The sequence below is a fragment of the Pleurodeles waltl genome, chromosome 9 (genome assembly GCF_031143425.1).
Source record: "Pleurodeles waltl isolate 20211129_DDA chromosome 9, aPleWal1.hap1.20221129, whole genome shotgun sequence".
NCBI classification, from domain to species: Eukaryota; Metazoa; Chordata; class Amphibia; order Caudata; family Salamandridae; genus Pleurodeles; species Pleurodeles waltl.
Genome location: NC_090448.1, coordinates 32,007,496 through 32,020,359, shown reverse-complemented (window position 1 = coordinate 32,020,359; position 12,864 = coordinate 32,007,496). Strand labels below are relative to the sequence as shown.

At 48.0% G+C, this 12,864-nt stretch overlaps 1 protein-coding gene across 1 annotated transcript in view; it reads right to left on the bottom strand.

Annotated features, from left to right (window-relative positions):
- The window catches only part of IMPDH2 (inosine monophosphate dehydrogenase 2), a 357,093-nt gene that overhangs the window by 296,323 nt on the left and 47,906 nt on the right, over positions 1-12,864 (bottom strand). Inside the window, exon 8 of the mRNA XM_069206199.1 lies at positions 3,784-3,874. Coding sequence (XP_069062300.1) covers positions 3,784-3,874 — 91 coding nt within the window. The remainder of the gene's footprint in view (positions 1-3,783; positions 3,875-12,864) is intronic.

The following is a 12,864-nucleotide window of genomic DNA, read 5'->3' as shown; positions in this document are numbered from 1 at the left end:
TTGGGGTTGCTCTGAACCCCCAACGGTGGGCTACCTTGGACCAAGAACTGAACCCTGTAAGTGTCTTACTTACCTGGTAAAACTAATCAAAACTTACCTCCCCTAGGAACTGTGAAAATTGCACTAAGTGTCCACTTTTAAAACAGCTATTTGTCAATAACTTGAAAAGTATACATGCAATTTTGATGATTTGAAGTTCCTAAAGTACTTACCTGCAATACCTTTCGAATGAGATATTACATGTAGAATTTGAACCTGTGGTTCTTAAAATAAACTAAGAAAAGATATTTTTCTATATAAAAACCTATTGGCTGGATTTGTCTCTGAGTGTGTGTACTTCATTTATTGTCTATGTGTATGTACAACAAATGCTTAACACTACTCCTTGGATAAGCCTACTGCTCGACCACACTACCACAAAATAGAGCATTAGTATTATCTATTTTTACCACTATTTTACCTCTAAGGGGAACCCTTGGACTCTGTGCATGCTATTCCTTACTTTGAAATAGCACATACAGAGCCAACTTCCTACAGTTCAGTTCTTGGTCCAAGGTAGCCCACCGTTGGGGGTTCAGAGCAACCCCAAAGTCACCACACCAGCAGCTCAGGGCCGGTCAGGTGCAGAGTTCAAAGTGGTGCCCAACACACATAGGCTAGAATGGAGAGAAGGGGGTGCCCCGGTTCCGGTCTGCTTGCAGGTAAGTACCCGCGTCTTCGGAGGGCAGACCAGGGGGGTTTTGTAGGGCACCGGGGGGGACACAAGTCCACACAGAGATTTCACCCTCAGCAGCGCGGGGGCGGCCGGGTGCAGTGTAGAAACAAGCGTCGGGTTTTCAATGTTAGTCTATGAGAGATCTCGGGATCTCTTCAGCGCTGCAGGCAGGCAAGGGGGGGATTCCTCGGGGAAACCTCCACTTGGGCGAGGGAGAGGGACTCCTGGGGGTCACTCCTCCAGTGAAAGTCCGGTCCTTCAGGTCCTGGGGGCTGCGGGTGCAGGGTCTCTCCCAGGCGTCGGGACTTTAGGTTCAAAGAGTCGCGGTCAGGGGAAGCCTCGGGATTCCCTCTGCAGGCGGCGCTGTGGGGGCTCAGGGGGGACAGGTTTTGGTACTCACAGTATCAGAGTAGTCCTGGGGTCCCTCCTGAGGTGTTGGATCGCCACCAGCCGAGTCGGGGTCGCCGGGTGCAGTGTGGCAAGTCTCGCGCTTCTTGCGGGGGGCTTGCAGGGTTCTTTAAAGCTGCTGGAAACAAAGTTGCAGCTTTTCTTGGAGCAGGTCCGCTGTCCTCGGGAGTTTCTTGTCTTTTCGAAGCAGGGGCAGTCCTCAGAGGATGTCGAGGTCGCTGGTCCCTTTGGAAGGCGTCGCTGGAGCAGGATCTTTGGAAGGCAGGAGACAGGCCGGTGAGTTTCTGGAGCCAAGGCAGTTGTCGTCTTCTGGTCTTCCGCTGCAGGGGTTTTCAGCTGGGCAGTCCTTCTTCTTGTAGTTGCAGGAATCTAATTTTCTAGGGTTCAGGGTAGCCCTTAAATACTAAATTTAAGGGCGTGTTTAGGTCTGGGGGGTTAGTAGCCAATGGCTACTAGCCCTGAGGGTGGGTACACCCTCTTTGTGCCTCCTCCCAGAGGGAGGGGGTCACATCCCTAATCCTATTGGGGAATCCTCCATCTGCAAGATGGAGGATTTCTAAAAGTTAGAGTCACTTCAGCTCAGGACACCTTAGGGGCTGTCCTGACTGGCCAGTGACTCCTCCTTGTTTTTCTCATTATTTTCTCCGGCCTTGCCGCCAAAAGTGGGGCCTGGCCGGAGGGGGCGGGCAACTCCACTAGCTGGAGTGTCCTGCTGGGTTGGCACAAAGGAGGTGAGCCTTTGAGGCTCACCGCCAGGTGTGACAATTCCTGCCTGGGGGAGGTGTTAGCATCTCCACCCAGTGCAGGCTTTGTTACTGGCCTCAGAGTGACAAAGGCACTCTCCCCATGGGGCCAGCAACATGTCTCGGTTTGTGGCAGGCTGCTAAAACTAGTCAGCCTACACAGATAGTCGGTTAAGTTTCAGGGGGCACCTCTAAGGTGCCCTCTGGGGTGTATTTTACAATAAAATGTACACTGGCATCAGTGTGCATTTATTGTGCTGAGAAGTTTGATACCAAACTTCCCAGTTTTCAGTGTAGCCATTATGGTGCTGTGGAGTTCGTGTTTGACAAACTCCCAGACCATATACTCTTATGGCTACCCTGCACTTACAATGTCTAAGGTTTTGTTTAGACACTGTAGGGGTACCAGGCTCATGCACTGGTACCCTCACCTATGGTATAGTGCACCCTGCCTTAGGGCTGTAAGGCCTGCTAGAGGGGTGTCTTACCTATACTGCATAGGCAGTGAGAGGCTGGCTTGGCACCCTGAGGGGAGTGCCATGTCGACTTACTCGTTTTTGTCCTCACTAGCACACACAAGCTGGCAAGCAGGGTGTCTGTGCTGAGTGAGAGGTCTCCAGGGTGGCATAGACATGCTGCAGCCCTTAGAGACCTTCCTTGGCATCAGGGCCCTTGGTACTAGAAGTACCAGTTACAAGGGACTTATCTGAATGCCAGGGTGTGCCAATTGTGGATACAATGGTACATTTTAGGTGAAGGAACACTGGTGCTGGGGCCTGGTTAGCAGGGTCCCAGCACTCTTCTCAGTCAAGTCAGCATCAGTATCAGGCAAAAAGTGGGGGGTAACTGCAACAGGGAGCCATTTCTTTACAGTTTGTCACGATTCTTCTTTTAGTGACTTTAGAACTTGAAACTTTTGTTTAAATAAATGAAGTTCAGCCAATATAATGTACTAATAGGCTCTCAAAATTATAAGAAAACTGTAAAATTGCCATTCATAGCTATGTATTTTGAAAGCACTCTGGAATCCCACACTTGGGTGAGACTATTCAGGTCTTATGAAGATCCCCCACTGAAGAGAACTACCCAATTACACCCATCCAAATGCTCATATACTTGGAGGATATAAAGGAATTACGGGTGCAGCAAAGGGAGGCCCTAGAAAGAAGGCAAATAATTCTTTCTGCACAGCAGCTGAAGGCGGATCCTTCAACATTTCAGGAAGTATTTTACTCTTGTCTTCTGGTGCATGTTTCAAGAAGCGTTTTATTGTAATCGTGCCATCAGTGCCAATCAGAATCACAGTAGGTGCAATAGCAAAAGGAATGCACAATTCCTGCTAACCAAATTAGGTCCAGAAATGATGCAAGACTGACTAGAGGAAATCTGAAGGATGCAGGGCTCCTTTCCACTAGGTTCGAGGAATCAACACCAGTAAAGAGATACAGTACTTTAAAGGGTCTTCCAGGGTAAGGGAAATGTGATGAGTATTCTCAATATCTGAGGCAGAGATCTTCCTGGCAACCCAAATGCACAACTGGATACGATATGCTTTTAGCCAAGCTGCATGTATTTGCTGAAGGCGGCAGATCCTAGGTACTGGAATAGGTGTTTAAAGACCAGTTGAACACCAATAAACTCTTCAATGGCAAAGTTTCCAAGACTAGGACAAATTCTTACTCATTAAAAGGATGCATCAGCGATATATTGAAATAAAAAAAATCAAAGTCACCAGTCTCAATTAAGAGTCTAGGATCAAAACATAGAAGTCACTACTTTCTTTGAAAGGACTCATAGAGCAGCATTTAAACTTAATTAAAACATATCTGCAACTCTCAATCATCAAAATGCCAATGACAACAAAAGAACAGTAAAAAAGTAAACTATATTTTTAAATTATACAACAAGCTTTCTTACCATTGCCGCCAATGACCTGCAGTTCTGGGTATTTCTCCTTGATATATTTGATCATATTAATCTGGAAAATTGAATTTCCTTGGGAAGAATCCTAGAATTAAAGATAAACAAGGTTTGTTAAAACGGTGGTTTACAAACGTTCATTTGGAAAGTTATTAAAAAATTGAAAAAATGTATCCGTATAAATTTTTCATTTAATGACAGGGCAGGTCCTGGAACAGTGTGTGTAGGACCCATCCTATGAAAGCAGTGTTTACAGAAGCAGAATTGCACAGGTTACACTCCCACTGAAGGAGATGTGCAGTCTATGGATACCTGGTTTAAACCACAACAGGACCAATTCACTTCTGAAGTTTATTCAGGTTCCAACAACTTGGGAAGAAAAAGCGAGCATGACAAAAGTAAATTTAACTTGGTGTATGTAGTCCTCCAGCACTGGTATCTTTAATAGACTTGCAGACATATTTTTACAGGTCTACATAGGAATCACTGGTTAGCTTTACTATCCGGAGCTTTTTGCCACACTAGTGACTCTCCCCCTTCAGGTATTCTAACTGAGAACACAGACACAGTTTTAGAGTCCAAAAACGCAACTTTTATCTGTAGGAAAGACACTCTTTTTAGCATGGTTAACCTCCCCTCCCCCCTCACCCCCTCCCCAACACACACACACACACACATTTTTGCCTGTTGTCAGTGTGCTTGGACTGTTCTCTGGGATCCTGCTAACCAGGACCCCAGTAATTGTGCTCTCCCCTCTAAATTTGGTTACATTGGTACCCTTTAAACTCCGAAATTGGCATACTAGGGTACCTCTACAAGTCCCTAGTATATGGCACTCAGGAACCCAGGGCATTGGTACACCAGGGGTCCCCCATGGGCTGCAGCATGTATTATACCACTCATGGGAGCCAATGCAAACTGACCTCAGGCCTGCCTTTTGCATCCTGCGTGAAAAGGTGCATGCATCCTGTAGTGATGTGTGTTTTGACTACTGACTTCGTGTTGCACCACTTTGCACCTGGCTTAGCTGTCCACTGTCACATTAGTGGTCACCAGTTACAGACTCCATTTTGTATTCAGCTTAGCCTTAGCTTCACTGCCACGTTAAAATCTGCAAGTGATTTTCTATGTTGTACAATGTGCATTCTGTCTTGTTTTCGTACTTTTTCCCACCAAGGGCTTTGGTTGATAAGAATGTACTCAGACGGCAGAGAACGGCCTTGTTTTGGGTTGGCACCTTGGGATTGTGGCCATATCCCGACATGTTATTTTCAAAGCTAGCCGGAAGCAATCAGCATTTTTTGAATAACTAAACTTCTGCAGAGAGAGGGAAGTCTGGAATTTCCTCTCGTTTGTTTTAAGTATAAGAGGCCAAGACAAGATGGACCGGGGACAGAGCAGATCTTAGGCGCATCCAGGACGCTGGAGTGTCATCCTTCCCGTGAGGGTAATTGATCTCTCTCCTCAATCGATTCTGGGATCTGGCGATTTGATGGAGATAGGAGAGAGATGGAGTGTTGCCCTTGCCTCATGTTGATGCATACCTTTTAATTCATTATTTGCTTGGCATTATAATATAGATATATATTTGCTGTGTATATTGCAGTGGAGAATCATTTGTGTATGTTTTCATTTCATTGCTGTGACCATTTTTAAATGTGGCCTTTCAACATGATAATCTCCGTTTGGGAACCTTGCGTAGTGAAATAATAAATGTCTTTTTTGAACTAAGAAGCGCATTCCAGAGATTTTTGTCACTGCACGAGTGTTTCAGCTCGGTCATTAGTGAAAAGCAAAACACACCCTTTCACTGCTTGTCCCTACACCAGGTCACTAAAAGTCACCCTAAGGGCAGGGTGAAGGTCCAAGCCTAGGCATTTTTGGTATCAAACACGTCGGAATCATACCCCAATATGGATGCCAGTATTGGTGGAATTATTCCATGCACTCTGGGGGCTCCTTGGAGGACACCCCCAGTATTGCTCCTTCCAGTCTTCCAGGGTCTGCGAGCAGCCCATGGTGTTGCAGCACCTCAGACAGGAGTCTGCCCTCCGGTGCTTAACCAGCTCAGATAGTAGAAGAAAGCACAAAGGATTTCCTGTGGGAGAGGGGTGTAACTTCCTCTCTTGGAAATAGGTGTCCCTGCTGTGGCGCAAAACTGAACAAAGGAGAGGGGAAGGGCCACTCCCCTGTCCATCACTACCCCAGGGGTGGTCCCCAGAGCTCCTCCGGGTGGGCACTTGATTCTGCCATCTTGAAATCAAGATGAGCAGAGGCCCCTGGGAGCATCTGACTGGTCAGGTTACCCAGATGATTTAAGTGATCTCCTCTGATACCTTGGCGACTTGCAAAGTGACCAAGCCCCTTTTTGGGCTATTTTGGGACTCCCTTGCGGGAGGGTCCCCAGATTCGGCATGCAAGACTCCACCACAACTCCTTTACAACGACCTCTTCTGCTCCTGGCCACTGGAACTGCTGCTGGACTCCACAGAAACCGAACAAGAATGCAACACCAAGATAACCCCTCCTTGCAACATTATTTCCGCAGCTCCTATCAGCACCTTGCAGCATTTCCATGGCTGTGAATCCTCTGGAGTCAGCAAGACTTCAGCTGCACCAAAGAAGGAATCTCCCTTGGAGTAAAGGAATCACTCCCTGGCATCTGCAAGCACCTAAGGCAATGTTGTTTGGCTGCTGAGATCTGCTGTCCTCAGAACCTGGGAAAATTCTCCAACACAGGTGGTGGTTCTGAGGGGTCCTCTGGGTCCTCTCTGCCTTCTGTCCAACTTGCGAGATTGAGTCCTTGCCTCTTCCTCCAGGTTGGAATTCCTGTGCACCACGACTGTTGCAGCAACCAAGGCTTGTTGACTCCTGCTCTCAGGGATATTCAAGCGCCAAGTAGCCCCGGCCCCCTGCACTCTACCGCTGCAAGGCCAGTCTCCCCTCTGCTGCTCCAGCGACATGGGACTCCTCTTCAGGTATGCTGCCTGTGCCTCCTGGCAGTGGGCTGCTTGTAAGGGCTCCGACTGCTTCTGCTGGCTCTCCTGTCTAAGGGTCAGCCCGGACTCCACTCCAACAGTCAAGTCCCCAGGACCTTGTCGGCCCTCTTCAGCTCTGCAAATCTTCAGCTCCAACTTGCATTTGCTTATTGGTGGTCATCCTGACCACTGACCCATCTGCAATCCATCAACCGTTTTTTTTTTGTTTTGTTTTTGGGGCGGGGGGGGGGGGAACAGATCGTAGGGAACTTCAGGGACACCTCTGAAGCTCCTGAACTGGCCTTCATCTACCACCTTCAACCTGGATTTTCACCCACACAAAGGTGGGCATTGCCTCCTGCCCCACCAGGACACTCCTACGCAAACTGGACTCTGTCCTCTTCATCTGGAATCTACTGTTGAGTTCCACCAGCCTGGTCCTGTTCTTGCATAGCAAAAATTTTAAGTCCCCATGTTAGCCTATGGGACGACCAGGTAACTTACCTCTGCTCTCCTGGTCACTGGGGGTCTTCTAGATGCTCACCTCTTGGGGTACCATACTCTCCCAGCCCTTGGCTAACAACTCCATATCCTCTGGTGGGGGACCCATTCTCGCATCACACTATTTTAGTATATGGTTTGTCCCCCTGATAAGGCCCTTGACATTTCGAATGCGTTTATGCTAATTCCTAGTATTTACCTGTGTATATTGTGTGTACTTACCTCCAGAAGGGGGAGGGGGGATTGCCTATAGTATTCTATTTCAGTGTTACTATAATAAAGTACCTTTATTTTTGCAACAATGTGTGGTTTCCTTCATGTGTGAAACGTTACTGTGTGAGTATTGCAAGTGCTTCACACTCCTCCTAGATAACTCTTGGCTGCTCACCACAGCTACCACTTGAAATCCCTGGCTTCCTAGACACTAACCCATACTAATATGGGTTGGCTGGACCTGGTAGAAGGTGCCAACACCACAGATGTCCAGCACACACCATGCCAGCCTCCTACAGTATTCATTTCCTCTAGGTAAACGGGGGTGGGGGAGGTTGAGGGCACCGATGTCAGTCTATCTAAGACACTAACGAATGAAAGGAAAGTTAACCAGCTCGGTCTACAGTTCTCCTATATGAAATAAGTTACTTACCTGTAACTGTAGTTCTCCAGTATTGGACACTTTCATAGATTAACATGCTTGAATACTTCCGTCGTCAAGAGGGGAATCCCCGGTGGAATATAAAACCAGGCCTGAAGATGTATGCACACAATACATGAAGTAGGCCTCAATACAATAACACATCATAGGCGTTTTGTATAATAGACCCAAACTCAAACTTGAGCCTATCAGATTGCCTCACCCCTCTAGAACCTCCAGTGAGGAGCTGCCGTCCCTCAGATTTTCCGAGCACAAGTGCTGAAATAACCCAGCACACTGATAAGAGAGAAGGTGAGCTCCTCCGGGGAGGTGGGCGGGCTGCATGTGAATCTATGAAAGTGTTCACAGTGGAACTTTCATAGATTCACATGTTTGAATAGAGTAGCAAGCAGTAAGTAACACATTTTCTGTACCAAGAAATACTGTCTATCTCTATCATTATAAAAGAGTGTCATTAGACAGTTACATGCAGAGCAATAAAATAACGCTTTAAACACAAATATATGAATATGCAAGAAAGGTATGTTAACAACCAGAAAATGTGATTAAATCAGAAGCGGATGGAGGGAAACCAACAGCTCGCCTTATCTGAACAAATGTCTAAGAACTGCTTGACCCACCGCGGCATCATGGAGCGTCTCAGCATCCAGGCAGTAGTGCTTTGTGAAAGCGTGCGTTGTCCTCCATTTGGCTGCACAACAGATGTCTGAAAGGGATACCCCAGATAAGAATGCACAAGACGTGGACACTGCCGGGTAGAATGTGCACAAACTTTAGTGTCCAGCGGTCGGCCAGCTTTGTGGTGGGAAAAGGCTATGGCACTAGAAATCCATCTAGAGATGGTTTGTTTAGAAACAGGAAGCCCTCTCCTGGGCACATTAAATGCCACAAACAGCTGACTGGATTTTCTGATTGAGGATGTCTGCTGCAAATAAAATTTCAGGCATCGTTTGACGTCCAAAGAATGCAGCGATCTCTCTGCCCCAGTCTGGGGCAGCGGAAAGAAAGTCTTTAGGACCACTGGCTCGTTAACGTTGAAATCAGTTGGCACCTTTGGGATAAATTTCGAGTTTGTCCGTAGGATGACTGTCTGTAAATCTCATGAAAGGCTCTTTGATTGTAAAGGCTTGAATCTCGCTTACTCTGCGAGCAGATGTTAACGCTAATAGGAGCGCTACCTTCCAGGTAAGATATTTAATGTCCGATTTATGAATAGGTTCGAATGGCTCCTTCATCAACTGAGATAGGACTGTATTCAGTTGCCAAGCTGGAGAAGGTCGTTTGGCTGAATGAAAAGATCGGAATAAGCCCTTCATAAACTGCTTTATCAGTCGATGAGACAAGAGGGACGGTCCTTTGGATAGACGTCTATATCTGGAGATAGCAGCTAAGTGGACCTTAATGGAAGCATGGGCGAGACCAGACTTTGCCAGGTGGAGACGGTACGGTAAAACTTGTTCTGGAGCAGATTTAAGCGGATGAATGTTATTCGCCGTGCACCATCAACAAAACCGCTTCCATTTTAAGGTATACGTCTTATTGGTGCTAACTGCACGTGCTTTAGCCAAAAACTGTTTGACAGTCCATGGGGATATTTAGAGGGCCGAATTCATTGAACTCAGGAGCCATGCACATAACCTGAGATGCTTGGGTTCCGGATGCCTGACTTGGCCCTGGCCGACGGTGAGTAGGTCCGGAATGGGCGCCAACCTGATGGGAGGACACGAGGATAACAACAGAAGCTCCTTGTACCACGGTTGACGTGGCCAAGATAGAGCAATTAGAATTATCTGGCAGGGCTCCAATTTGATCTTGCTGATGACCCGAGGAAGAAGGGGTATGCATAAGCATAAATCCCTGACCATGCTATCGAAAGGGCATTTCCCCACGACCCTGTTTGGGGATGCCAGCTTGCATAAAACTGGCATTTCGCGTTCTGAGATATCGCGAAGAGGCCCAGGTCCGGTGTCCCGCACCTGCCTAAGACTGCATCCAGCGTTGTCTGGTTCAGCTCCCACTTGTGCGAAGATGTGCTTAGCCTGCTTAGTGAGTCTGCTGTGGTGTTGCTGACTCCCGGGAGAAGTTCCGCCCGCATTTGCACTGAATTCTGAATGCACCAAGTCCAGATGAGCTGAGCTTCTGTGGAAAGTAAGAGAGACCGAGTTCCGCCCTCCTTGTTTGTGTAGTGCATGGTGGTTGTATTGTCCAGCCGGACCAGCACCAAAGAGCCTCGGATTCCCGGTAGAAAAGCCTGTAGAGCAAGGTACACAGCTCTGAGTTAGATGAGGTTGATGTGCAGCGTCGCATGAGAATTCGGCCATCTGCCGGTGACTTGCAGATCTTGGAGACATGCTCCCCCACCCCTCCATTGAAGCATCCGTTGTGATCGTGAACGGAGGGATTTGATTCAGGAACTCTAGACCTACTGAAATGTTTGCAGGCGTTGACCACCACTGGAGGGAGTGGACCATCCTTGGTGTTATGTGAATGATGTCCCCGAAGGACCCCTGCACCTGCTTCCACTGTCTAGCTCTTCCTGAAGAGGGCGCATCCGAAGAAGACAATGTGGAACTAGGCTAATACAGGAGGACATCATCCCCAGTAATGATCTGAACCTCCGAACTGAAAGACTTTCCTTCGAACTGAGTCTGCCAGGGACAAAAGCCCAAGTTGACGTTCTTCTGCAGGAAAGCCTTTTGCAAGAGTCGTGTCCAAAATAGCACCCAGAAACACTATCCTTCTGGTAGGTTGAAGCTGTGACTTGTCTCTGTTGAGAGTGAGACCTAGTTGTTGGAAGAGACGCAACGTGGTTGTGAGAGTGACGTAGGGCAGAGATGTTTGGAGCTTTTAGTAACCAGTCATCCAGATACAGGAATACCTGGTGCTTGAGACGTCTCAGATATGCAGCCACTGGGGCTAAGCACTTTGTGAAAATGCGAGGGGCGGATTTGAGTCCAAAGGGTAGCACTCTGAATTGAAAGTGCTGGCCGGCTACCATAAATCTTAAACATTTCCTGTGCTTGGGGTGAATGGGAACGTGGAAATACGCATCCTGAAGATCTAGGGAAGCCATGAAGTCGCCTCTGTTGAGAAGCTGTAGTACGTCCTTCAAAGTTACCAATCGAAAGGATTGCTTTTTGAGATATTTGTTGAGCTGCCTCAGATCCAGGATGGGCCTCCACAAATGGGACTTTTCTGATGAGGAAGAATAGAGAATAAAAACCTCTTCCTCACTGCGAAGAGGGTACCACCTCTTTCGCCCCTTTGGAGAACATGCCCTCTATCTCCAGGAGGAGGAGATGTAGATGCTGTTGACGCTCCCGGGAAGGTGGAGCTTCCGGAGGCCTGGAAGTGAATTCTAGGAGATGGCCATGAGTTATGATATCCAGAATACGCGAGGCATCCTTGGACTGTCGTCCTGATCTTCCTCTAGGAGGAGGTCTTCTGTATGCTGCTGCTGGAGGCTGCCTTTGATGATACTGGGGTCTGGATGACTGCTACTGGGAGGAGTAGGCTGGGTAACGAAGACTGGTAGGCACCTCGAAAAGAGGAGTGGCCTCTACCCCTGGCTCCCCGAAAGGGAGTGCGCTTGTAATGTAGGGATCCCAACGATCTGGCAGTATCAGTCTTGATCGCCTGAAGAGCATCGTCAACATGTTTGCCGAAGAGGTCTTGGCCATCGTATGGGAGATCTAAGATCTTTGTTTGGACGTCTAGCCTGAAATTAGTGGCTTTGAGCCATCCCAGGCGTCTTAAGAAGGCTGAAACGGCCAGAAGCCCAACTGCAATGTCAAGGGCGCAGACAATTACTTCTGCAGATGTTCGTTGACCCTCCATAATGATCTTTTTAGCGTCCGACTTGTTGGTATCTGAAAGATCTTCTACAGCGTGGGAGATGTCAGACCACAGCTGCCTGTCATATCTGCCCAGTAGTGCCAAGGAATTTGCTGCACAGACCACAATTGCCGACATAGAAGAGAACCTCTTCCCGATATTGTCCAGGCGCCTTCCATCCTTATCAGGGGGGGGCGATAAAGGCGCTGAAGTGTTCTTGGAGCATCTCTGGGCAGCTTGGGAAACCACAGAGTCTGGCTTTGGGTGACCCACTAGGCACGCAGGAGCGTCTTCTGTTGCCTTATACTTCTTGTTCAGCTTTGGCAACACTGCTGGCACTGTCACCGGGTTTGTCATAATCTTCAGCCCCTGACTCCAGACATGATCAGTGATCGGGATGGCCCTAATGGATTTTCTGTGCGGTTCTTTAAAATCATACAGAAAACAGTCCTGCTGCGTAGATAGCAACTGCAGCTCAAACCTCAATGCCGCTTTCTCTAAGAGGTTATGGAAAGAGCCAATATCTTCCAGAGGAGATGCGACTGAATGGTTCCGGTGAAGGGGGTGGGGGGGGGAGTACATACTCATCCCATTCGTCTTGGGAAGAGAGGACCTCCCCTTCCTCTGCCGCCTCATCAGAAGAGGCCTGTATCGGAGGACTCTGCGGAACCTGAAGAGGAACTTGTGGCGTCGTAGGAAAAACTGGCAGAGGTGTTGGAGTAGCTGGAGCAGAAACTGCTGGTGTGGGATCTTTCCCCGGCTGAGGGTAGAAGTGTTCTCTATAGTCCGCCAGTATAGCCTGGAGTTTGGACACTAGACTGGAGGGGAGAGATAGTGCTCCCTGTTGTGGCACTGGGTCATAGTACTGTTGGCCATAATATGAATCGTCGTCCGAGTACTCCGGCATTTCACGTGTAGCTGTGAAGGACTTCTAGCTACTCCAAACATTGTGTCTTGATCTGAGCCCTCATAATCGTCAATTAAAAACATAGATGGCAAGAGTCTTGAAACTTTGCTCGGTGATGTAACAGAAGGTGTTAAACGACCTTTAGAGAGCTTTTTAAGCAGAGTATGTTGTGCAGGTTGACCCAAAAGTAATGTAGATGGTCT